Source organism: Lissotriton vulgaris, chromosome 2_1 (genome assembly GCF_964263255.1).
Source record: "Lissotriton vulgaris chromosome 2_1, aLisVul1.2, whole genome shotgun sequence".
NCBI lineage: Eukaryota > Metazoa > Chordata > Amphibia > Caudata > Salamandridae > Lissotriton > Lissotriton vulgaris.
This window is the reverse complement of record NC_141687.1, coordinates 1,663,502,695-1,663,530,232: the sequence shown is the minus strand read 5'-3', so window position 1 is coordinate 1,663,530,232 and position 27,538 is coordinate 1,663,502,695. Positions and strand designations below refer to the sequence as shown.

Genomic DNA, 27,538 nt, shown 5'->3' with positions numbered 1-27,538 from the left:
CCGTCTGCTCTCTCCTCCAGGCACGTTCAAGCCTTTTGCAGGAAGTTCTGCAACTCCTGAGTTCCGGAGTATACCAGGGGGCAGAAGCAGTTCTTCTCTCCCTGATAAGCCTCCTTTTTTTAGGAATCAGTCGATCCAGAGAGTTAGTCACTCACCCTCACTCACCCTCATTCACCCTCACACACCCTCACCCTCACTCACCCTCAACTCCTCACCCTCACACAGTGCAATAGGTCTCAGAGCATTTGAGTTAGAGCTTTTAGAATTGTTTATGGCTTTTTTCTTTAGCATTGGCTACAGGGAACAAAAATGCTAAAGATTTACAAAAAAAACCCATAAACAATTCTAAATGCACTAACTCTAATGCTGCGAGACCTATTGCATTTCTAATGCTTGTTTTTCCTCTGTCAGGGGCACAAGGGTATGCAAACACCTCTTAGTTTGAGCTCCTGTATCGGAGCCTTAATTCCCAGCAATTCCCTTGGATAGCAGTGGTTCCACCATTGGTGCTCACCTACAGATACAATGTGTAAATGGCCTGACACAAACCAGCTCCAAGGTACCCAAAGATCTGTATTAGACTAGTTGGTTTGCCGCTGGTCATACAGTGGTACATGCTTGAGGTGCCATGTACAAAGTGGTACATTGGTGAATGTGTAACAGGAATGACTTTGAGGGTCTTTCCACTATTTTATCACGCAACTACCTGAGATGCTCAGGTCTTTCTGGCCTCTTGTCTGCAGTATCTGTACTAGAGAATCCCTTAACCAGGAGGATAGTCTAGGCAAAAGAGTCATTTCCCCTTGCAAACACCTCCTCTTTTGGAGCTCTCTTAGGTCAAGATAATCTGAACGGTCTCTTGTTTTGCACATCAGCACCTGAGAGCAATTCGGGGACACCCAACCTTCCTAAACAGATTAGTCCAACTCCTCTTCCAGTCACTACCATAACTAGCTCTAGGAGCTTCTGATGGACTCCTAACTACAGATTCCTCCCCTTGTGAATTTCCCACAGGTGTCAGACTGGATCCAGAAACTTTTTAACAATTCCCTTGCATGTCGATAAGTGACATCATGTGGCTCTGCTCCGTGTCTATCCTGCCTCAGATGTGATGACTGGACTACTATGACAGCGCCACCTCCACTGCTGATGTAATTTACTTTTTCTCCACCTGCTGACCCTCTGGAGCTTCTCGAATCCTATCACTTCAGATATTTGTCTTCAACAAATGATGGAAGTGTGCAGACAAATTCCAGCCCAAGCATCTGCAATAGCTAAGAAAAGCTCTGTGTTGCCGAGCTCTGCAGGATAAAAAAGCACGCCTAGTCTAAGGCGCAGCAATGCCAATCATGGGTGCACTCCCGCTCCCTAGGCCACTCCCGTGACTAATCGTCATCAAAGTCACAGTGATCAGGTAGGTCTAGGGAGCCCTATAAAAATTAAAGCATGGGTCTTGTTTGTCCCATCACTCCCACCACTGAGAGTAGTGCAGCAGCCCAGGCACTTCTTGGTCACAATCCTGTTTTCCCTCCACAGAACCAATTACAGCGCTAGTTCTGCTTTCTGGGACAGCTCCAGCCACTCATGGTGGGCTTCGAACACATCCACGTCTGACGCCCTGGCCCAGAGACTGACTCTGGAACCGACGTTGCTGGAAATTGAGCCAATAGTACTCTTCAGTTCAAAGACCCATCTACTTCCTCCGAAACAATATGCCCATTCAGAGAAGATACGGTTCCCCCACACCTCATATAAGGAGATAGTGATGATTATCAGGAGGAGTTATGCTTTGAAGATGGCAATGTCTTTGGCGACCTGCAGGGTGCTAGTTGCCTTGCTATATCCTCGTATGTTAGCATCTTGTCACCCCAATCCAACAATGGTGACAGAAGAACCAGCCTCTTTTGCCACAGTCATTAGGAGAGCAGCAGAGGTTCTCTATCTTATTAACCATGGGCAGTGCCCAAACGTTTGCATGCGGGAATTCACAAGGCAATTCTCCCTCAGAAGCGCCTCCCACCCACTTTGAGGTTTTGAGCTCCTGGAGGCCTTCTCCCTTTTTGGTCAGAGTCCTGAAGAAGATCAGGAAAGACCAGGCCTTCGTCACTCTGTTGACTTCAGACTGGCCGAGGAGAGTGTGGACCCAGAACTTCTGGTCAGTGGCATGAATCCTCCACTCTGGCTGTCCCTTTGAAACGACCTCCTGTTGCAACAGCAGTGACAGGTTGTGTACCCAAGCCTTCACAACCTACACCTCCATGCTTTGAGATTGAGCGACGACAGTTGACAACCTTTAGGTTCTATCCTTACAGGATTGTTATTATCTTAGCAACCAGGCGTCACTCCACCAAACCTGCATATGCAGGTCCCTTGGAGAACTTTATTGCTTGGTGTTCCTTCTTGAAGTATCTAACCCCTGAATGTGCAGTTAACAGATGTTCTCCTGTTTTGCTTGTCCTTAGCCCAGCAATGCCTTGTTGCGACAACAGCCAAAGGTTACCTTTCTGTCATCTCGGCTCTCTTATATTTGCCAGATCTGCCATCCCTTCTCAAGTCACCTGTTGTAATTCGTTTTCTCAAAGGGATGGTCCATATATTTATGATGTTACAGTGGGACCTTATCTTGGTACTCACTAACTTGATGTGCATTCCTTTCCAACGTACACACACACACTTGTCCTCTTTGCCTTCTTACTACAAAGACAGCATTCTTCATCCCCATAATATTGTCCAGGCAAGTCAGTGAACTTAAAGCGTTGTTCGTGGGGCCACCTTATTTATCTTTTTTCCTGGACAAATTAGACAAAAACGGCATTCCTGCCAAAGGTAGTCGAAACATTCCACATAGGGCTGGTTTCTATGCACCACCTCAAACATACCCCCCCCCCCCGCCCAAGGAGGAAGAACAGCTTCATCACCATGACCCTAAAAGGGCTCTTAGTTTCTATGTCAATTGAGCTAGAGGTTACCGATTAGACAACCAACTTTTCGTCTGCTTCTATGGAGCTAAGAAAGGCAAAGCAGTGCAAAAGAGAACCATCTTGAGATGATTGTGTTACACATCAAGATGTGCTGTGGGCTTGCCCATAAGCAACCCCCATAAAGCTTGCGTGCTCATTGCACAGTGTGTCGATCATGGACTTCACCAGACTACTACGTAAGCATCCCTCCACACGTTCACAAAGCACTACTGTCTGAACAGCCACTCAGTCTGTCCTGCAGGATTTCGTGGTCTGAGTCATTCTGCAAACCTACCAAAAGAGGAGATATATTGCTTAGGTACATATTCACAACGTGAGAAATCTAAGGTTAGATGTCTATACCAGAACTAGTTACTTACCTTCGGTACTGCCTTTTCTGCTAGAGACTATCTAACTGCATATTCCTCACTGACCCACCCTACTCCCCGTTCTGTGGGAATACTCATTCAGTCCATTAATAAGAATCAAATCTGACAGTCTGCACATTGCCATATTTGATGTCCATGGCTCTGCTTCCTTTGGTGCACACAGGGATGAGAAAAAAAGCTAATGTCTGTGCGTAGAGAGATGCCCCATAATCACATCAAAGGCGGGACAACCCAGACACAAATTGCATTATGCCAGCTACCGTCTCTCAAGGGAATTGCTAAAAACTAAATCTGGACCCAGCCTGATTCCTGGGGGAAATTCACAACTTGAGCAATCTGCAGTTGGAGTCTCTACCAGAAAAGGCATTACTGAAGTTAAGTAACATATTCTACTGAAGTAAGTGATCTTCCTTAAATTGCAGAACTGGAGAACACAAAGTACTGGCTGTATGCGTCCTGTTCTTGGGATATCCTGGTCACAGATCAAATCCCGGCAGCTCCACTCAGCCTTTCTTCCTTTTCAGTTTGATAAAAATGAGTACCATCAAATGAGTGACCTCTCTCGCTGCACCGTGAGAAGCGGTCGCTCCCTGCTCGCCCCGCATTGCTGCTCACACTGCCTGCCGATTTCAGACTGCCTTCTGGTATCGTAGCGCTCTCCCCATTGCCTGCTTTGTGCCAAGATATCGTAGCGCTTTGTATTTTATTCCGCGATCGCATTGTACAACTTGCGTGTTTAAAGTGTGTGCTTGCTTTTGGGAACGTATGCTCGCATTGTACAACTTGCGTGTTTAAAGTGTGTGCTTGCTTTTGGGAACGTGGGAACGCAACTGCATTAATTAGGCCTGATTGCACCGAGACCATAGCACATTCCACCTCTGTGCCCCAATCTCGGCCAGTTTCACTCGGGGTATTGTTGCCATTTTGTTTGTTGTGCCTGCAGCCAGCCTCCCCAACCCGCCCCCGCCTCCCAGATTGATCCTCCCTCGCCCCCGCCCCCTCCACTATCCATTATGAAAGATGCTTTCCCGCTCAGCGTTAACGCGCAGCGGTCGCGCCCCATGCGCGCGAAGGTGCGCCAAAGGTAAGCCCGTCTGCGCCCGTCCGCGCCCAGCGCCAGACCCCCTGGTCCCCGCCGCTCCCAACCCTCTGGAATCACATATGATGCCGCTACTGTCCTCGCCTTCAACCCCGGACGTACACCACTATGCTGCGAAGCTACTCCAGGACGTTCTCACGGCCCATTCGCCTGCCTCTCCTGCAAGTTCAACTGCCTCAGAACCCTCACCAAATCCACGTCCTCCAAACACAGTTCCAACTCTAACCGCCTAAAGTGCATCCTGCTCAACTCCCGCTCGGTCCACAGACACGCAACAGAATTCTGGGACCTAACCGATACTGCGTCACCTGACATCTCCTTCCTTACTCAAACATGGATGAACACATCATCAGCTCCCGACATCGCCATAGCCATACCGGACACTTACAAGATTATCCGGAAAGACCGCAACAGGAGGAGGCATCGCCATCGTCCACAGGAACACCATCAAAATCACAACCAGCTCCGACGACAATCTTGCAACCTCCGAACATCTCCACTTTCAGATCCACACCGACCCCAGGACCACACTTAGAGGCACCCTCATCTACAGGCCTCCAGGCACCCGCACTCAATTCAGCGATGACATCACGGACTTCGTCAGCCCACACGCCCTCGCCTCCGAGAACTACATTCTTCTAGGAGACCTCAACTACCACCTCGAAAACAAACACGACCGCAACACCACCACCCTTCTGGACAACCTGGCCAATCTCGCACTCAAACAACTTGTTGACACCCCCACCCACACAGCCGGACACACGCTCGACCCTATCTTCACCTCCAGCAAACACATCTCCTTCGATCGCACTACAGCTCTCCACTGGACGGATCACAGCTGTGTTCACTTCAGCTACATAACCACCCTGACCCACAACCGTCCACAACCTATTCCTCTGAGAAACTGGAACAAAATCACCTCCGACCAACTTCTCACATCACTCAACCAAAACCCTCCCACCCTCTCAATGGACCCAAACCAAGCGGCCACCAACCTCAGGCAATGGATCACCCACAGTGCTGACGAATTAGCACCCCTGAAAAAGCACCAGATGAAATCAGCCAGCAAAAAGGCTCCCTGGTTCAATGATGAACTTAAAAAATCCAAGAAGCTATGCCGCACCCTGGAGAAGATATGGAGAAAAAACCCAACCTCGGACAACATGACCTCCCTCAAGACAGCCACCCGCAAACACCACCAACTGATTCGATCCGCCAATAAATCAACATTCAAGGATCGTCTCGACAACAACACTCATAACAGCAAGGAACTCTTCAACATCGTCAAAGAATTCACCAACCCCACCGCAGCATCTAACGACATCACTCCCTCCCAAGACCTCTGCGACGCATTATCCTCCTTCTTCTACAACAAAATTGCCGACATCCACAACAGCTTCGAGAAGAATACTCCCAGCGATCAACCCTCCCCACCCCCCCCCCCAGATCATACTCCGCCAACTAACAACCTCAGCGCCTGGAACCCAATCACCACTGAAGACACCATTCGCCTCATGAACTCAATCCACTCTGGCTCGCCTACCGACCCCTGCCCCCACCACATCTTCAACAAAGCTGACTCCATCATCGCACCCCATCTCCGTGAAGTCATCAACTGCTCGTTCAACTCTGCCACCTTTCCAGATAGCTGGAAACACGCCGAACTCAGCGCCCTTCTGAAGAAACCCACAGCAGACCCCTCTGAACTTAAAAACTACTGACCCATATCCCTCCTCCCATTCCCGGCCAAAGTCATCGAGAAAGCCGTCAACAGCCAACTCACCGCCTTCCTTGAATCCAACAACTCCCTCGATCCATCTCAATCCGGGTTTCGAGCCAAACACAGCACCAAAACCGCCCTCATTGCAGCGACCGACGACATCCGAGCACTCCTGGACAACGGAGAAACAGTGGCCCTCATCCTACTCGACCTATCCGCCGCTTTCGACACAGTCTGCCACAGCACCCTCATACATCGCCTCAGCAACATCGGCATACAAGGAAAAGCCTTGGACTGGATCATCTCATTCCTCGCTGGGAGAACTCAAAGAGTCCGCCTTCCCCCATTCCACTCAGAGGCCACCGAAGTCATCTGCGGCGTACCTCAAGGATCCTCACTCAGTCCCACCCTCTTCAACGTCTACATGAGTCCACTCGCTTCCATCGCGCGTCAACACAACCTTAACATCATCTCTTACGCCGACGACACCCAGTTAATCCTTTCCCTCACCAAGGACCCCAACACCGCCAAAACCAATCTTCACGAAGGCATGAAAGAAGTAGCCGAATGGATGAAACATAGCCGCCTTAAACTCAACTCAGACAAAACGGAGGTGCTCATCCTAGGATCTTCCCCCTCAGCTTGGGACGACTCTTGGTGGCCTTCCGCTCTGGGCACTGCACCCACACCCACAGACCATGCACGTAACCTTGGCTTCATCCTAGACTCCTCTCTCTCGATGTCCAGACAAGTCAACGCCGTCTCGTCCTCCAGCTTCAACGTACTTCGCATTCTCAAAAAGATCTTCCGCTGGATCCCCCTTGAGACAAGAAAGACCGTCACCCACGCACTGGTCACGAGTCGACTGGATTATGGTAACACACTATACGCCGGAATCACAGCAAAATTACAGAAAAAACTCCAACGCATCCAAAACGCGTCAGCGAGACTCATATTAGACATCCCGCGCCAAGTTCACATCACCGGACATCTAAAAGACCTCCACTGGCTTCCCGTCAACAAAAGAATTACTTTCCGCCTTCTCACCCACGCACACAAGGCCCTCTACAATCTTGGACCCGAATGCCTCAACACTCGACTGTCCTTCTACAAACCCACCCACCAACTAAGATCGTCCAATCAAGCCCTCGCCGCAGTCCCGCGCATCCGGAAGTCCACCATGGGTGGCAGATCCTTCTCCTTCATGGCTGCCAAGACCTGAAACTCACTCCCCGCCCACCTCCGCCTTACTCAGAACCATATCACCTTCAGAAAAGAACTTAAAACCTGGCTATTCGACATATAACGAACCCCTTCCCCTAGCGCCTTGAGACCCTCTGGGTGAGTAGTGCGCTATACAAATGCCGAACTTGAACTCTATTATTCAGCGCTAATTAATTAATTAATTAATGTTTGAGCTTGTAAAGCGCACTGCTACCCGTAGGTTTCCTGGCGCTGTAAAACGCTGGGGAACCCGTCCTGACTTTCCCTGTGGGATGGTCCCTGCTGGGAGACCCCACGGTGGAGCCAGGCATCCCAGGTGTTGATGGGGCCGTTGTGGAGATTAGGCAAGCTAATGCCCAGAGTTGCCGAGTGGGACCCCTGATTAGAGTAGGCACCGAAGCGAGAATTATCGAGTCAGCTGACCCTAGTCCACGACCCTGCCACGTCGGGAATTGAACCCTTGTCCCAGCCGACTTCTGCTCCCGGGTCTGCCGCCTCTAACCAGTGAGCCACACCACTCCCTTCTGGGTGAATGTGCCAATTACAAATAAACATGTTATGTTTATGTCATGCCTTTTTGATGCGCAGGGAACATAGACTTTTCGATTACAAGTCCCAGTATCTCCCTTCATTCCAGTCTTTATCAAGCTAGTTCACTTATAGCTGAGCATACACCTTGAAAGTTGGATCTTCACTGGCCTTGTAATTAGGACTCTGACTTGTTCAAACTAAGCTGTTGCTTAACTTGGCCTCAGAAGTGGAACTCTTTTTACCCTGATGCTATTTAACGACTTTCAAACCTAGCAAATCTGAGGTGCTGAAGAAATCTTCTACATGAAACCATACTGAAGTAAGTGACTGTATTGCCAATGCACATGCCCTTTCTTACATCTGCCACCCGGCAGAGTATACCTGACCTGACAACACCTTCACACAGTATGAGATGCTATGAGGAACTATGAGTTAAAAGATCTATTCAGAATTTTGTGGTTGAATATCTTTTCGATGGGACTTGTTTTCCCCAGCTAAGCAAGCCACAGCCAGTTTGTGATTTGAATGCTGTTTTGGCTTCTCTTGCCCACAAAGATTTTCAGTGTATTGCCTCCACTCATCTAATGCAAACCTGCTTTCGATGGGTGTGGTGACATATGCTCACGACTCAGAATTTCAGTCTCTGCCCTCTTAAAAGCTATTTAAGAATTTTCAGTTTCAAAAGGTGGTCATTCTGCATATCTGAAAATCCTCCCCAATTTCCATATAAACGTGGAGATCCATTTCCTTATAATCTTTTTCTGTCTTCCTCATATAAGGCCAAGTGTAACTCTCTTGGTTTGGAAGGTTCTTCTGTTTTACCTGTTGCTGTTAAAATATAAACTGCCCTTCAGTCAAACACTAGGGGCCCGATGTAGGTCGGTCGGTAAATAGGTGATAGGCATGTAGGGGGCATTATTTTACCGAATCGGTAAAATTACCGATTCGGTAATTTTACCGATTCGGTAAAATAAAAAATCAGTAAATTTACTGTATCTGAGCCACCCATATGTAGGCTTCAGAGTCCCAGGAGCCTTACCGAATCGGTATTTTACCATCAAATCCAATTTGATGGTAAAATACCGATTCCGGTGTGCATGCAAATGTGTGCATGCACATGTGTGCATGCATACCTATGCCATGTGACAGGCAGACCTGCCCTTAGGGCATGTATGCCTGCCACATGGCACCCGAGCCTGTTTTGGGGGTGCCAGAGGGTGTCAAAGTGACACCCCCTGCAGCCTTGTGAAAATCGGTATTTACCGATACGGTAAATACCGACTCGGTAATGCCCATTCATTCCTATGGGCTTCAAAGCCCATAGGAATGAATGGGCATTACCGATTCGGTATTTACCGAATCGGTAAATACCAAAATCATCCGATTCGGTATTCCAGCACAGCTGGAATACCTACATGTCGACCCCATAGATTTACCGGTTTTTAATTACCGAATCGGTAAAATTCGGTAATTTAAAATCGGTAAATCTATTCCACCTACATCTGGCCCTTGGTGACCTGCTGAACATCTTAGCATTGAAACCTTCAAAGGATCTACTGCCCATAGTCTTCTTACCTGCATATTGATCTGTAAAAGGCCTCTTCCCAGGCACGTTCATGTATTTATTGAAGGTGCAAATCTTTTTCTGTGACCGTATAATAACATGACCCTCCAGTTGTCATCTCTAATTATGCTACATGGCCCTTTCTGCCCACTTTTTTACAGTTTATAATGGTCAGACGATTTCATGTTGTTGAGCTTTATTGAAGATCTGTTTGGCTAAGCCTTTTCGTCTGGCTGCATGCTATCTTCACCCTTATTGGAGACAGTTTGCAAATCTACTATGAATATAAAGGAATAAGAAACAGGACTCCGTGGATAAATCAGTAAAAGGGGTTACTCTTGTAGCAGTGGTCCATACTATCAAAACCTAATTTATCATTGCATAGTCCATTCCCTCATCTTGTAGTATGAATGAAGAGTAGAATGGGTGCTCTGTGCAAGCTACAGGGAACTTGCCCTGGGTGGCCTGGGCATTGACTGTCCTTGCTGTGCCTAGACTTCCCTCTTCAAACGTAGATTGTACAAAGCTGATCTTGTTGCACCGCGCTGCCATAACTACCACCGGTTCGGGGGACTCAAAGCCTCAGAGTGCCTTGCTCTCCCAGGAAGGAGGTGCTATCTTCCTGCACACGCTTTAAACAAGCATTTACAATGCAATGGTCTCGGCAATATTATAGGTAGAGCTATTGGTATTGCTCATTATTTTTTTTATCTTTTTTGTATCCCTAAATAAATGGCATTGTCATTTCTATCGGCATTAGCTTTTTTTGCATATGTGATACCTATTGCATTAGCAGAGAGAGAGTGAGGTAGTGAAAGAGAGAGAGTGAGGTATTGAAATAGAGAGAGAGTGAGGTAGTGAGAGAGAGTGAGGTAGATAGAGAGTGAGGTAGTGAAAGAGTGAGGGAGGGAGAGGGATGTTGTGAGGTAATGATATAAGCATAGAGTGATGTAGTGAGAGAGAGAGAGGTAGTGAAAGAGAGTGAAAGTGAGTTATGTTATTCTAAACTTTTTAAGCGCACAACACCCAGGGGTTTCATGGCGAGTTAGTGAGATAAAAAGAGTGAGGTAGTGAGATAGAGAGTGATTGAGGTAGTGAGTTAGAGAGAGAGAGTGAAGTTGTGAGCTAGAGGGTGAGGTAGTAAGAGAGTGAGGTAGTAAGAGAGTGAGGTAGTGATGTTTTGAGAGAGAGAAGTTGTGAGATAGTGAGGTAGTGAGATAGAGTGGTGTAGTGAGGTAGAGAGAGTTATGTAATGAGAGAGAGGTAGATAGAGTGAGGTAGTGAGAGACAGAGACTGAGGTAGTGAAAGAGTGAGGTAGAGGGATGTTCTGAGGTAGTGAGATAGAAACAGGGAGTGAGTTTGTGAGGTAGTGAGATAGAGAGAGAGTGAGGTAGTGAAAGAGAGTGAAAGTGACTTAGTGAGATAGAAAGAGAGAGTGAGGTAGTGAGATAGAGAGAGAGTGAAGTTGTGAGGTAGTGAGATAGAGTGAGTTAGTGAGGGAGTGATGTAGTGAATTTTTGAGGGAGTGAGTTGTGATATACTGAGGTAGTGAGAGTGAGATTGAGATAGAAATAGAGTGAGCTAGTGAGATAGAGAGAGAGTGAGATAGAGAGTAAAGTTGTGAGGTAGTTGTGAGCCAAAAAGAGGGAGGGATAAAGCAGCCCTGGTTGTAATGCAGTGGTTGTAATGCATTCCTATATGAGCCACAGTATTGCCGCCTGATTGTCTGACTTTATATAAACTCTGCAGAAATAATCTGAAAACAAAGGGGAACTTATAGTAACGCATTCGTGTTCGTCACCAACAGACTGCTTTGTAGATAGATGACAGGGTTAAGACGCCTGTTGCACAGATCTAGTCTAGCTGCAGTAAGCTTCCGGGCACTGTACTGGGGAGGTATGTCCAGCGTTAATGGACTTGCTCTGGTACCACGATTGAAACAACGTGAAGCAGCTCAGAGTGTTGATGTGCCTGCTGCAGGGGTCGTCTTGTGACCTGCAGGTGACACGTGCCAGGTGTGGTGAAGTAGCTCAGTGGGTGAAACGCTCACTGCAGACAGCGGCACGTCACCTGTATGACGTCAAGCAAACTAAATATGTCACACAGCAGAACACTACTTCTAAGCTTACATACACATTACTTAACTCAGTCGGTACAACTTGTACTAGAAGGTGTATTTGAATCAATTTAATAAAGCCAGTGTTTAAAAAAATAAATAAAAGGACATACTTGTTGAGGTGGGACGAAGTAAAAAAATATAAAGAGCATCCAAGCCAACACAAGTAAAAACTATAACGATGTATCGATACGCAAAGCGTAGCATTTTAAAATAAAAAAATAACAATGGCACATTGTACCATACTGTAGAAAAGAGTAGCATGGCAACCAGTCCATCCCGAAAGTTGTACTTGATAGCGCAATAAATGTGTTATTACATAGCATTCAGATTATTGCTAGATTGAAAAAAAGATTCTCAACCCCTGAATTATGATGCAACGCTCATAGTAGAGGTGAGCCTGCTATTTGTGCCAGCATCACATTCGAGGAGACACTCCACACGTCCATGCCCAGTGGTTGGGACGCGTCCCAAAAGGACTGCATCACCATCATATGCTGGGGTGGGTGCTAGCTAGAGTGCAAGAGGAGCAGTTTTAAAATATGCCCTAGGACGAAAAGGGGAGCAAGTACATTTTGCATTGTTAGGACTATAGGGGACCCACGAGCTTACTTATGTAAAACAGACGTAACCACAATATGCTAAGCACAGAAATAATTTAACAGTAAAATCAACAGAACAAAATTCTGAGCACAGAAGTGGGGCAACAGTAAAAAAACAGTAAAATACCCAGATGACCGGTGATGCTGGGTACATCAGCGCTCAACGTGAAACACACAGAAAAGGCAGTGCGCATCAACGCAATAGAAACAATTGACAGATGAAGCTGTGTGCAACAGCCCCGAAACTACACCGGCAAATGACTGATACCTAGCTGAGCACAAAATACAGAGAAGGCAGGCAAGGCTGTACGCCTCGGCGCACGTAATTAATTCGCAGGCAAAGTTGTACAGAGACAATTAGCAGGTAAAGTTGTATGCGTCAGCGCTGAACAAACAAATGCCCAAAGAGGCTGTAAAACACAAATGCCCAACGAGGCTGTGGGCATCAGTGCACAATGTGAGCTTCGTGGGCAAGGCTGTGCACATCAGCGCAGGGTAAATCACTGAGAGCAAAACTCTGTGCACCAAGGGAATTATGAAGCAAGACTGTGAGCATCAGCACAAATGGAATAAGAGGTAAATGAGGCGGTGCGCATCAGCACAAGGTGAAATTCACATGGCTTGATTGACATGCTGGGTCCAATTACAGATGGGCCACCACTACCCTCGATGCAGAGCAGGACGACGGGGGGCAGAGCAGGACGACGGAGCTGCGGGGGGAGGGAAGGGGGGGGGGCAGAGCAGGACGACGGAGCTGCGGGCGGAGGGAAGGGGGCAGAGCAGGACGACGGAGCTGCGGGGGGAGGGAAGGGGGGGGCAGAGCAGGACGACGGAGCTGCGGGGGGAGGGAAGGGGGGTGGGGCAGAGCAGGACGACGGAGAAGTGGGGCAACAGTAAAAAAAAAAACAGTAAAATACCCAGATGACCGGTGATGCTGGGTACATCAGCGCTCAACGTAAAACACACAGAAAAGGCAGTGCGCATCAACGCAATAGAAACAATTGACAGATGAAGCTGTGTGCAACAGCCCCGAAACTACACCGGCAAATGACTGATACCTAGCTGAGCACAAAATACAGAGAAGGCAGGCAAGGCTGTACGCCTCGGCGCACGTAATTAATTCGCAGGCAAAGTTGTACAGAGACAATTAGCAGGTAAAGTTGTATGCGTCAGCGCTGAACAAACAAATGCCCAAAGAGGCTGTAAAACACAAATGCCCAACGAGGCTGTGGGCATCAGTGCACAATGTGAGCTTCGTGGGCAAGGCTGTGCACATCAGCGCAGGGTAAATCACTGAGAGCAAAACTCTGTGCACCAAGGGAATTATGAAGCAAGACTGTGAGCATCAGCACAAATGGAATAAGAGGTAAATGAGGCGGTGCGCATCAGCACAAGGTAAAATTCACATGGCTTGATTGACATGATGGGTCCAATTACAGATGGGCCACCACTACCCTCGATGCAGAGCAGGACGACGGGGGGCAGAGCAGGACGACGGAGCTGCGGGGGGAGGGAAGGGGGGGGGGGCAGAGCAGGACGACGGAGCTGCGGGCGGAGGGAAGGGGGGCAGAGCAGGACGACGGAGCTGCGGGGGGAGGGAAGGGGGGGGCAGAGCAGGACGACGGAGCTGCGGGGGGAGGGAAGGGGGGGGGCAGAGCAGGACGACATACCACGGGGGCCGCAATTCTCCTGAGCTTCGGCGGCGTTACAACGTCCTCCGGGAGTGACCACCACTCTTCCGTCCACTCCTCCTGCTCAACACCGGCTCTCTCCGCACGTCATTGGGGTGCCTCGTCTGCTTCTCGTCCTCGCTCCTCGATGAGCTCATCTGCTTCACGTCCTTGTTCCTCATTTGGCTCGTCCTCGTTCCTCAGGAGTGCTCCGGTCTGTTCCCTCCGTCTCCCGAGTCCTGAGCACGCACACCTCAGCGTCCTGCAATTATGGTGAGCGTTCAAGATACCAGTTGCGATGAGATCCTGTGCGGGCGGGACAGGACCAGCGGGAGGGGGCGGGAAAAAAGACGGCGGGAACCAGACAGCGGGAGGGGGCGGCAAAAAAGACGGCTACCACTGAATGATTTATTTAGCGGGAGGGGGGCGGGAAGAAAGACAGACAGCGGGAGGGGGGTGGGAAAAAGAATACAACAGCACAGCGGCCGACCTAATCAGCGGGAGGAGGGCGGGAACAAACACGGACAGTGGGAGGGGGGCGGGAAAAAGACCAGGCAGGGAAAGAAAACAACGGCCGACCGATTCAGCGGGAGGAGGGCGGAAACAGAGACGGACAGCGGAAGGGGGGGCGGGAAAAAGACAGCGGGAAACGAGGACAGCAGCCTACCTCATCACAAGAAGACTTAAAATGGCGGCCACAAGCTTCAGATTTTTTTTCGGAATTGGGGGCGTATTTTGCTGTTCTGAGTGACGGGCGACGTCACTGTCTAAAGAACAGCAAAAATGACGCCCCCAAATCCGAAAAAGACGGGGCTTCTTTGGAGGGATGGCTCTCTCCTCCAATGGCTGGCCTCCATTTAGGAAGCCAGCCAATGGAGAAAGAGCAAAAAGAGGGAGGGATAAATGCAGCACTCTAAGAATCATTAAATCTCCGACTTCCGGTTTCTGCCTTACGGCAGAACCGATAGTCCTCGACCTAAAAACGCCTACCGTAGCGCAGAACATTGCACCGCGCTGCCATCACTGCCACTGGGTCGGGGGAATCAAAGCCCCAGAGTGCCTTGATCTCCCAGGAGGGAGGAGCCATCTTCCTGCACGCGCTTTAAAAAGCGCCTATCGCAGTGCAGGGGCGCGCCCGGGCAAAGCCTCTTTGTGCTAATATGAATTCTCCGTGGGCTGTCCTTGCCATCTCGAGAGCACCTGAACGCTAACCTCTACTAGAGAGGTTGTTCCTTCAAAATGTAAAAGATTTTTTTAATGGCGTAAGGTGTCATTGCAAGAATCAAAAATAGCTGGCATTCGGCAAGTCCTGACCCCGAACACATCAGAGCTTCAGGCTGCAGCTACCGATCCAGGGGGGCTGTTAGACATCCCCATTATCCACTCATGCACAATGGAACAAGTGAGTGCATATTTTCTAGCATCCAGTAAGAGCAGCAAGGGCCACACTCTTGGTACACGTAAGACTGTACGCATAAAAGGCAGTTCCTAGCTATAGCAATTAGTAACCAGAACTGCCCCCTGATCAAGACTGGTAGGAAGGATTACAGAGCAGCTTTGCACCAAGCAAAGATTAAGTGGGACGAATCGCACTGGCAGGAATTGAAGGATGCTAGCGTAGCTAAGGACACTAATCTATTCTGGACCCTAGTCACCGGGGGTAGCAAGAAGGATTCTTGCTCACTCCCCAATCACATCTAAAGCCAGGACTGGCATGATCATTTTAGGAAGCTTTACTCTGCACCAGAGGCCACACATCTGGAGGGGCTATGTGACCCCTTAGACTCCTCTGGTGTTGGCAATGTCAGTGATCCCTTTTCATTGGCTTAAATTGAAGCCGTGCTCAGGAAGATGGTACCTGCCAAAGCAGCTGGAACAGATGGTCTGCCTGGAGACTTAATTCTCGCAGTCACTACAAATTGGGCACGTTATATTCTTTTACTTATCAATGCCATTGCCAGTGGCTGCCCAGTACCGGAATCTTGGAAGGGCGCAGAGGGGGTCCCGATCTATAAAAAAGGGTGCCAGAGAAGAACCCTCAAACTACAGACCAATCAGTCTGATAGATGCAAGGCAGAAGGTTTTGGGTAGAGTCTTGCTACAGATGATCCAATCTTGGGCAGAGGGCGGAGATGACCTTTCCCAATATCAGGCTGGCTTCAGGGCCAGCACTGGAACGGTCGGCCAGGTATTTAGGCTGCTTCTCATATATTGGAAAGTCGTGGTAATCGGCAAGGACAGTCTTTGTCTCACATTTTATCGATTTAAAGACCGCCTTTGACTTGCTACCCAGGAATAAGCTGTGGCAGATACTTGGAGATATGGGCACCCCTACCATAATCTTTAACCTGCTGGTCCGGCTCCATGAAGGCAATTATGCACAGGTGAGATGGTGGACACAAGGCCAGCTGACGTAGCAGATCCCTGTCAACAGGGGAGTCTGCCAAGGCTGTGTTACCCCCCCTGTTCTCTTTAGATGTGAACGGGGGTCAGCTTTTTGCAAGAAGATTCAGCTGACGCTCCAACCCTGGCGGGTGACAAGGTACCAACTCTCCTGTTAGCTGATGACACCCTGCTGGTGTCTTAACACCCCAGCAGGTTTACAAAGACTGCTGAATAGATTCCAATCATTCTGTGACTCTTGGGGGCTTGTCATCAATACCTCAAAAACCAAGTTCATGTCAATCAACCCCCACAAACCATTTAGAAGCAACCTTATGCTGGATGGGACTCATCTGAAGGGAGTCAGTACCTTTAACTACCTTGGTATCCGACTCTCTGATGTAATGGAGGCCCCATTTATCTAAGATGCTCATGAGCCATAAACGTGTGGTCTGGGTATTAGGTAAAGAACATCGTTCCTCACAAAGTAGGCCTGTTGCCCCGGCCCTCACGGTTTATGGCGCTAAAGCAGTTAGCTCAGCCCTCTCTGGTGCCGAGTTATGGAGGTTTGATAATGTGGGTGACATCTGTAGATCTGAGCATAAGTTTCTGAGGGATTTGGTGATGCTTCCCAGTAATGCCCCTTTAACACCCTTAATGCGCGACATGGGCAGATGGTCGTTCAGCGATATTGCCTAGTTGCGCCCACTGCTTTTTTGGGCCCTTATAAGGCAGACCCCTGAACTTTACAAATACGCCAAAACACTAACTGAGGTGATGAGTTTAGACTTTAGCCACACAATCAGCTGGATATCAAGCGTCAGGAAAACATTGATAGCTCTGGGTTTCAAAGAATCCAGGGATAGGCAAAATCCCCCTAGCAAAGTGGAGCTCAAACGATTGTACTGGGAATGGTTAGAGATCCAGGAACTTAGCAAGCCAAACGTGGGCAGACTAACAGAAGAATTCTATCGCCACAAGCAGAGTAGAGGCCTTGAGCCATATCTAGATATAATTCAGGTACCAAGAGACAGGATGCTGTATATTAATTTTAGGTTTGGTACGCTTCCTGTTCGCGCATTGACTACAAAATGGCACCCTTCCAAACAGAAAACAGAAGATTGCCCCTGCTGTAGAGCCCTACTGGAGTGCATTGCCCATGTTATGTTTGTCCGGCGTATAAAGCAGCAAGGTCTAAATGGCTAAAACCAATCTGCCTGACAACTGGGCACGCCGGACCACTGGGTTGCTCTGCGATTCTGAAGTCTGATGCAAGATCCCTCTTTGCTTGTGGTGTGGCTAAGTTCCTCAGCCACGCCTGGATAGTTAGGCAAAAAGCCTTGCGGGGTTGGTCTAACATCATATCTTTGGAGCTGTGGAGAAACCACTCTAACTCAAGATGAATGTTCAATCCACTATTAAAGCTTCACCTCATGCATTGGCACTTTATATTAGTTCACCCCCCCCCCCAAAAAGAGGGCCCAAACTTGTTCATTTATTGGGTTTGCATGGCGGGCTCCACACTCTGCTTTTTTGTGATGTCCTTATTAGGTAGGACTGGTATGATTGTACTTTTTAACTGTTAGTAATGTAATTATCTACGGTTTTGCGAATTAATTTTTTATACCTTTTATTGTGTAGTCTCTGATAACCGTATTATCTTTTGCGGTGCAACACTGTACTTTAACACTCTGGCTGTGCACATTTTCCGATCTATCTCTGTATCGCTTGTCATTTTGTAACTTGTTTTTAAAATGCTTCTTGGTGCTTTTATGATGCCAGTTATCGAAATAAAGCAAAATGAACTGAACTGATCCTGTTCTTCGGTCTTGAGCAAGATACCCCGTGAACTTTGAGGAAGGGAGGGCTTAGGGATTGCAGAGTAAGGGCTACATTCTTGAGTAATTTGTATGTTTTCTCCCCTCTCTGCCTAGCACAACCTTTGCTGTGACAACTGCCACTCTCACGTAGCCATGGCACTGAACCTTATGAGATACAATGGCAGCTCGTCCTGGAATATGGTAAAGCTCTGCTTCTTGATGCTTCTCCACGGCAAGTATATCAGGTATGACGTGCAAACTGGGATTTGGCTATAATTCCCACCTTCCAATCCTTAATAGGATGCAGACACCCCCAGCTATAGGGAGAACATTTTATCATGAAAACGGTCTCCCCTTTCAGTAGCTCCAGCAGGAGGGAGCTTTGGCTCCAAATCCATGCATTAATTGCTCAGCTGTCCCGCCATAGCTAATCTAATGACATTGACAATCTATTTAGGAATCCGCTTCTTTAGGATTCCCAATGTCAAATAATATGCTTGCACATGGTGATTCTAAAAGGCTTGTAGAAGTTAGTTCTGTCTCATGTGCTTTGCCGCGAGAACCATTGGTCTTGAGGTGGGAAATTATGGGTGACTTTGCAGTTGATGTACTTTTCCCAAAATTTCTGAAGCTCTTGTCTGTTTCTCCCTCAGCTTTGGTGGGTTCCTCAAGACGTGGCTCCCGTTTCTCCTGGTGTTGGGCATCGGAATCACAGTTTGGCTGGCCCTTCATCTTCGGTGATGGCACAGACACTTGTTCCTTCTAGTGCAGCTGATTGAAACAGCTTGTGGGCACATGGCTGAGACCGAGGAAGACCGCTTCCATGTGTATATTGTGCTTCTCCTGTGTACATGCCCAGCATTTTCATCTCCCTGCGCACAGGCTGGAATATCGACTCTTCTTTTCCATCCAGGCCCCTCATTGGTCACTACAGAGCGCCGTGAGGCACCCAGCAATCCTAGTGCAGGGAACATGAGGCTTGGGTGCACTGTCCAAGAAGCACCTCTCCGAACATTGAGTGCCATCACAAAGTGTCTTCTATGTGTATTTCTAATAATCAAGTGTGATTTTGCCAGTCCAGTTTGGCTTTGGGGTACTGTCAGCCCAGTCTGGTTTCTGGGTGCTGCTAGTCATATTTAACTTCGGTTAAGTTTCAGGGTGCTGACAGTATTTCAGGTGTTGTGTACTGCTAGTCCTGTTCCTTTTTCGGTGCTGCTGATCTAGGTTGATGTCATTTGGAGATGAGTCCTGCCAGTTCATTTTTGTTGATTTTTGGATGCAGCCAGCCCAGTCTGATTTCAGAGTGGTTGACAGCCCTCAACTTTTAGATTCTTCTTGTGTCAACAGGCAGCACGAGACTAATGAGATATTTAACTTCACATCAAGTTTTTTTTATTTTGCTATGTAATGTACAGACAGGAGGTCACTAATAAAGGACTCAACTGAAATTGTAATTCTTGTTTAGGTTTAGCCCATATGTGTTACAGCTTAAAAATAACCTATTGCCAGTTTTCTTTTTTAAATCTCTGAAAGCACTTACAATATAATATCCAATGCTTGTTATTTTCATGTTCTGCATGACATTCTACATAACTTGAGCCCCATTGTGCAAGTACAACGCCTCCATACAACTACCTCCTGCTGTCCAGAGAAAGACCACTGTGGACAGCTCCCCAGACCTCCGACAGGAACTCTGGCAGACCTGGGTGCTGGCCAGATCTGGATGTGACAGAGGATTGAGGTATTCTGGTAAGTAAAGGGTGGTAGGGAGTTGAATGACAGTGTTAAGGTGACAAACCAGACTCTGCTTTTCCCGTCTTGTTCCATTTGTCCCCTTCCCACCTACCCACTCCTTGGGCAGACAGTATGGCTCTGCTTTCACCTATTCCATTTCATAGGTCTAGATAGTGAAGGCTGAAAATCTCAAGAGCGTTCACTTCTGCCTGTTTCTCCACATATTTTGAACATAGATACCCTAACTCATAGGAAGCTTAGTGCGGGCTGTCTCCTTCATATATTTGAATGGCTGATTAGCATTCTGTATTTTTGGCTGGCCACCATTTCTTCTTATCACCCACTTTTGTATGTAACCTTTGACTCTGAAGACTTACCATTGTGTTAATGATCAGGAGAAGCCTCAGAGAAGCGGAAACTTCATTGTCAAGCAGCTGCATTCACATTTGTTTTCTGTCAAGCAGCTGTATTCAGATTCTTGCAACTGTCAGCCGATGCTGCATTGCAGTGTGAGCTGTATGTGTTCCATGACGTGTATACTGCCTGTCTTTAACAAGCGTTGGCAAACCCAGTAGGTTTAGTCTATGCAAGAGCTATTGGATTTGCCAATGCCTTGTAGCCGTGTTGCACAGCAAAGTAGGGTGGAGAGTAGAGTAGCGGACAGTGGAGTAAAGTGGGGTTGAGCACAGTGTTGTAGAGTGAAGTGGCATAGAATGACATACAGTGGAGTAGCGTAGTGTAGAGTGGATTGGCATAGAGTGGACTGCAGTTGAGTTGGGTGGAGTGGGGGTAGATTGGAGTTGTGTGGAGTGACAGTGGAGCAGATTGGAGTGGCATGGTGTAGAGTGGATTAGAGTTGCTTAGGGTGGAGTAGAGTAGCTTGGATTGACGTAGAGTGGCATTGTGTGGAGAGTGGTGGAGTGGCATAGAGTGGAATGACATACACTAGAGTCGATTTAGAGTGCAGCGGTGTAGAGGTCAGTGGCGTACAATTGTAGAGAGTAGAGTGAAGTGGTGTAGAACGGCTGCATAGTGGAGAAGAGTGGCATGGATTGCAGGGGCACAGCCCGGAGTAGAATGCAGTGGCATAGAGTGGAGTGGTGCAGAGTGCAGTGGTAGAATTGAGTGCCGTGGAGTAGCATAGAGGAAAGGGGCGTAGGGTGCAGTGGCCTACATCAGAGCCTTAGTCAAAGTTCAACAAGGTTCTTAATCTCTGAAGAGAAGCCACTCGCAAGGGTTTTGTCAGTATTTCACGGAGGTACTGTACTGGTTACCCTGTATTTTTGACAAAGTGTAAGGATGTAGCAGAAGCAATGTTTAACTCAGTAAATTATATTTGGGGGACATGAAATAATGTTGCAGCGTTCTTTATTTGGAAGGCACGCAGAATTACAGTCTCACTTTACAGAACAACAATATGCATATTGTGCGTATTCTGTGCCACAAAGGCAGACCTAGTCGCTGTCATTGAGCTGATTTGCTTATGTTGTTGGGTAGGGGTGGGAAGCAAAAAAATTCAAATCGAAGGGGGAAAGGTTAGGAGGGAATAAAAGATACATGGGCAGGTATATGGTAGACAGACTGTAAGCACAAGCACTTGTATGGAGTGCTTGAACACCCTGGCCGCCCCCGCGAAAAAAAGTTGCTCCAAAAATAGAACCAATGGAAGGACAGAAATACTTGCTTCAGGGGAGGGCCAAACAGAAGACGGGGACATTACACCGACATGCCAAGAAATATGGGAATAGAGGAAATGAGAGCGACATTGAAGCTAGCAAATGGTAAGCTATGAGCGGGCTGTAAGCCCACTTCATGTAAACCAAATGTCTCACAGAGACAGCGCATGTGCGGTCTAGGCGAAACCTAAAAATATAAGTCACAAACTCAATACTGGGTGTGGCTAGTAAGCATTTCATTCCTTATGATGTTTAAAAATGGAGTGACATTAACTTGAGGGTAGTAGTATCCCTAATTATTTACAGTACTTAGAAACTGCAATACATGCGGTGGTAACAGTTATATATATGTACATTACTGCTATGCAGCAGGAAGGGCTCCTATCACCAGCCACAGAACTGTAGACGTAAAGAGCAGTGCTACTGCCATGGGGGCAGGGAGCAGGCGGTTTGTTTTAATGTAACAGTGAGGTAGCACATTGTCATTTACAGACAACACATTTTCCATTGAAATGACCTCTAACTTTTCACAGATATAAAGTTTTAATGATAAAACTACATAGCTCTCAAATTATATTGTGTGGAAATCTGATTTCTTTGACTATTTATCATTTGTGCATCACCAAGTAAAGTGTCTTGATTTCTTTTGATCCTACTAACATCTCGGTTTCCAGCACACTTCAGAATTACATAAAAGTGCAGATTTTTTGCTTTTTAACTGCTGAATGCATACAGGTATTTACATGTTGCTGTGTGTTGCAAAACGAAAATAAACAACATTCTACAGCCTCTCCTTTCACATACCTTGTACTCCATTCAGCAAGATCGTCACATAGATCACTTTAAAAAGTCCGGTAAAGAAAAGAATACGCACTAACTGGTCAGAAGACATATCCTGCCAGTTAACCCCTGTCTTTAAAGCATGGTAAATGTGACAAGATAAACACAGAATTTGAATGCATCTTATTTATTGCTTGGACTTTTCTCGACGCACCACAAATCTGATCGCACCCCACAGTTTGGGAAACACTGGTAGAAGATCTTTTTACTGACCACATACACAGATCACTAGCGTGGCCTTCTGAATGACCATGGACACCCAAAGAACCAGAGTTTCACTACCGATAGAAATAGACGCAAATCGTTATCTCTCTGACCATATACCCTCCTGAGGGAATGCAAGGGTCCCTCAACTGACCTACTCACTCAGACCACAAGAGGGTATGCTTTTCCTAAATGCAGGTTGCAAGACTGATGTCTTTCACTTCAGAGATGAACTGCCGACCAAAGTCAATTGAATGCAGTGTTAGTCCCGCAATAAAACAGAGAGAATACAGCGTTGAATGCCTTTTTATCAAACTTACAAAAAAATTTATGTTTAGTAAAGTGTGTAACCATTCAAAGACCTAGTCAATATGGCGACTCTTACTGACATTAGAGTCCTGTATAGCAGCAAAGCGAAAGGGCTGGTGGGGGCTCTTCCTAACCCACATGCTTTCTAGACTCCCAATACATACACATTTCAACACAAGTATAGAGAGCAGGAGGAAGCTTTTGCTAACCATGGAGCCATAGTGCACGAAAAGGATATTTTGCCTAAAGACAGAAAACAAGAGCAAGAGCTACACGCCTCTGATAATGCACCGGCAGGCAAAAAAAAGGAGTTTCTTAATAAACATAGCCAGGAAGAAAACACTTACCTTAAAGCAAATACAATAAGATGATGGATGAAGCGCTGAAAGTTTTCAAACACTCACCCCCAGTAACTATTAGATCTGGGTGTAATCCATCATCGTTCTTTTGCTCACTTAGCCACCTCTGTTCGGACCCAGCCATATGCAAATCGGTCTCAACCCTGTTCCTCAGGCTAACAGTCCAGCCTGAACTGCCAAGCCAGGTCTTCCCTGGACCAGAAACAAGCATCTTGGGACCCTTTTCGGGTTAACGCCCATCATCAGTCAAGCTTCCTTGAATCCAGTGACAAAGTGAGCAAGGGACCTACCTCTGTGTATGCCAACGTAAGACAAACAAATCAAACATAATAAGATGATGGACGGAGCACTGAAACTTTTGAGACCCTAGCCCGAAGTCACTATTAGATCAGGGTTGAATCCATCATCGTTCTTTTGTCCACTTCGCTACTTCAGTTCAGACCCAGACTGAGGGTGAGTTGTTGAAAACTTTCAACACTCCGTCCATCAACTTGCTGTGGTTGCTATGATCGTCCTAAGTGGCCAAGGGTATGCCCAGACGTGGGTCCCTTGCACTCTGTGCCACTGGATTCAAGCTAGCTTGGCTAATGAGGGGTGAAACCCCGAAACTGGTCCCAGAATGCTTCTTTACAGTCCAGGGAGGACCTGGCCTGGCAGTTCCGGCTGGACTGTTCCATGTGGAGCAGGGTCAAGTCTGATTTGCCTATGGCTGGGTCCAAACTGGAGTGGCATAGTGAGCAAAAGAACAATTGATTAAACCCGGATCTCTTGACTGGGGGTGAGTTTTTGAAAAGTTTCAGCACTCCGTCCATTATCTTGTGTTTGTTATATTCACACTTATCTTATGTAGCGATAGAGGAGCCTCCTAATAACCATAAAAACACATAACAGGAAGAAAGAGCCCCACCTCCCCTTGCATGTATATATTTATTACTTCTCTTTTCTTCTGTCTGTCCATCAAGTTTCTTGTTGTGTCTTAGCTAGACATGCTATAGAAATCACTTTGATACAAATGTGTGTCTTACTCGCTATAGATTGGACGGGGACCTAATACCGCAGGAAAGGGAGCGATAAATATGTCACTGTTTCTAAGTTCAAAAGGGAAAAATGTCCGAGAACCACTGTAGGACCTGCCCAAATGTATAGTCTCATCTTGGGTAATCCCATTACCGTCTCCGGCTCAGTGAATGTTTCTCCAAGGAAACGTAAGTCTGTAGATACAGAAATGCACATGCTGGGGCAACAAGAAGCATTGGTCACAACTGGGACATAGCCGAGCAGACTGCTTGAGTTCAGTATGATGCTGTAGAAGCTTGCTAAATACTCACAAGCAGCACCTCAATGATCATAGAAATAGAGTGAGAAGGGACCCCTACTAATCGGAGACCCGTCCAGCAAGAGAGTTGCTTGTCATTAACCATCCACTCTTAAAAAGCAAGGAAAAGGAACACAGTTCCAATGCTGTCTTAGAGTGCGGACTTCCTAAATTGATGACTGAACAAATATGTGGCGGACCTGGTACAATTCTGGAATTTACAGGTACAGAAATTGAGTTGTGTTCTTATTTTCCCTGTGGATTAGTTTTGTTATGTTTGCTATGTTTATTCTTTCATTCTCATGCATTTAGTACTGTTTTGAATAGGGATAGCAAATAAGCGTGGATTAGGAAAGGGAAGTTGTGACTTATTACTGGGAGTAGGGGACGTGTGCCAGTTAGTTGGGTGAATTGGAGGCGAACATTTAAAGAAGGTGGTTAGGAGTTCATAGTCCGAAAGGTTGGGGATGAGGTGGTGAGATGAGAGGAAGGTTAAAGGGAATATTTTAAAATAATAAACGATTAATTTACCTTTATGCATCCCATAGGAAATGGCATTCCAGAACCTACCTTAGTGAAATTACCCTAAGCCTACAACAGTAGTGTTGGGGCAGTGGGCATGTGTGCTCACTGCACCTTTCTTCCTAGGGCATCAAGGACACTGTGAAACATGGCTTTCGGAGGGTGTATCTCCAGAGAAAGAGACTGCCCTGGTATCTGCCCTATGCCTGCAACAAGTAGTGTCAGGGCAGTGGGCCTGTGTGCTGACTGCCCCCTTCTTCCCAGGGCATCAAGGACACAGTGAAACATGGCATTCTGAAGGTGTATCTTCAGATGACACTGCCCTGGTATCTGCCAATGCCTACAACAGTAGTGGCAGGTTAGAGGGAATAATCCCCTTTTAACATGTCAAACAGCACTCCAGCTGTGCACACAGCGCCCAGCAGAAGGCAGACCTTGCTTGGGACATGCTGCTTTCAAACAGCGGCCTGTAGTGAACAAGTTCGGGAAATGGAATGCATATGAGAGACCCTATCCCTGGAAATGGTAAGCTTATTCATTGCTTTAATTATTCTGTATTTTTTTAAGTGTTGTTGGTATATTTGTATTGTTTTGTGCCTGCTTGGATTAGATTCAGTATGCTATTTTTAAACAAATTTTCAAGTTGCAACAGTGACTCCATTTAAAATGGATAATCATACATGAAGAGAAAGGATGCACCAGTACTAAAGGGGTGTTTGGTTTTGTCATTGTCATGTAACAACCTTTTCCCTGCATTCCTTCAATTTCGCGGGCACTTTTGTAAAAATTGTGGCATTTTTACAAAAGTGCCGATTTCATGGCAAACCGCGAAATCCTGGAGGGTCTGGCTAATATGCTTCAAAGCGAAGCGTTGGAGAGACTAACTGGCGCTGTGCCTTAAAGAACCTCACAATACACCCTGAATCCCTTCATGCCCCAAAGGTTACAGGCCAATTCATTTTCCCAGCACCTGGAAATAGAATCCTGGGGCACGGAGCTCTGTCTTTTTGCTTTTAAATCATTGGAAAATCTTTTCAAAACCTTTTTTTTGTTGCATTTACCAGACAGCGCCATTACGCTCGCACCCCTCCAGAACTCCGATAGACTACACCCCATGAAAGCCACCTGGTTCACCACGGACCTCTGGAATCCAAGCGCTCTTGCCGACGACTTGAGAAAGCATGGAAGAACAGCAAAACGCCGGAAGCATGCACCACCTACAAGACCACTACTACGGCACACCACCAACTCATCAGATCTACGAAGAGGAACTTCATCCATGACAGAATCCTTTCCAATTCAAAGGAACTCTTCAACATCATACAAGAATTCACCAGACCCCTTAGCAAAATCACCAACGCCCCTCCCTCCCAGGACCTCTGCAACAAACTCAGCTCTTTCTTCCAACACAAGATCAGGACACTCTACGACAACTTCAACGAACATCACCAAGGCACCGACCCAACACCTTCCACCAGCACTGCCACTCAGCCGACCATGCTCTCCTGGACCCCTGTCACCACAGAAGACACTGCAAAGACCATGAGAGGCATACACTCTGGAGCACCCTTTTCTCTGCCCTCCACACATCTTCCACAGTGCCCCCTTCCCCATCGCACTAGAACTAGGGCAGATTATCAACTGCACCCCTCAGGCACATTCCCCGATGACTGGAAACGTGTAGCAGTCAAACCCTCCGCAGACCCAACTTACCTCTCGAGCTACAGGCCCATCTCTCTCCTCCCCTTCACCGCCAAAGCCACCGGGAAGATCATCAACATCCAGCTAATGAACTTCAAAGAATCCAACAACATCCTGGACAAATATCACTCCGGTTTCTGCAGCAACCACAGCACTGAGACCGCCCTCCTAGCCACCACAGATGGCATCCGCTCACTCCTCGATAAAGGCCACACTGTACCCCTCATCCTACTAGACCTCTCGGCAACCTTTGACACCGTCTCCCACCGCACACTAGCCACCAGACTCCACAATGCCGGCATACAGGGAACTGCCCATGACTGGATCTGCTCCTTCCTCACCGGCCGAACACAAAGAATAAGACTCCCGCCCTTCCTCTCCGAACCCACAGAGATCAGATGCGGATACCCCAAGGATCCTCCCTCAGCCCCACGCTCTTCAACATCTACATGGCACCCCTCGAAACCATTGTCAGAAAACACTGACTCAGCATAGTATACTAAGCCGACGACAGCCAGCTAATCCTCTTCCCTCATCAAGGAACACAACATCACCAGACACAATTTCGAGAAAGGGATGAAGGACGTCGCATCCTGGATGAGCAGCAGCTACCTGATGCTCAACTTGGAGAAAATGGAAGTCCTCATCCTCGTATCTACCCCCTCGGCGTGGGATGACACCTGGAAACCCTCCAACGTCCACGGACCATGCCCTCAACCTCTGCATCATACTTGACTCTTCCCTCACATGAACCGACAAATCAACGCCATATCCTCCACATGCTTCAACACCTTCTGCAT

At 47.4% G+C, this 27,538-nt stretch overlaps 1 protein-coding gene across 1 annotated transcript in view; it reads left to right on the top strand.

The window, feature by feature from the left end:
* TMEM222 (transmembrane protein 222) overlaps positions 1-19,532 on the top strand; it is a 141,396-nt gene extending 121,864 nt beyond the window's left edge. The window contains exons 5-6 of the mRNA XM_086957598.1: positions 18,193-18,323; positions 18,732-19,532. Coding sequence (XP_086813724.1) covers positions 18,193-18,323; positions 18,732-18,819 — 219 coding nt within the window. The 3' untranslated portion in view covers positions 18,820-19,532. The remainder of the gene's footprint in view (positions 1-18,192; positions 18,324-18,731) is intronic.
* The last annotated feature ends 8,006 nt before the right edge of the window (positions 19,533-27,538 follow it).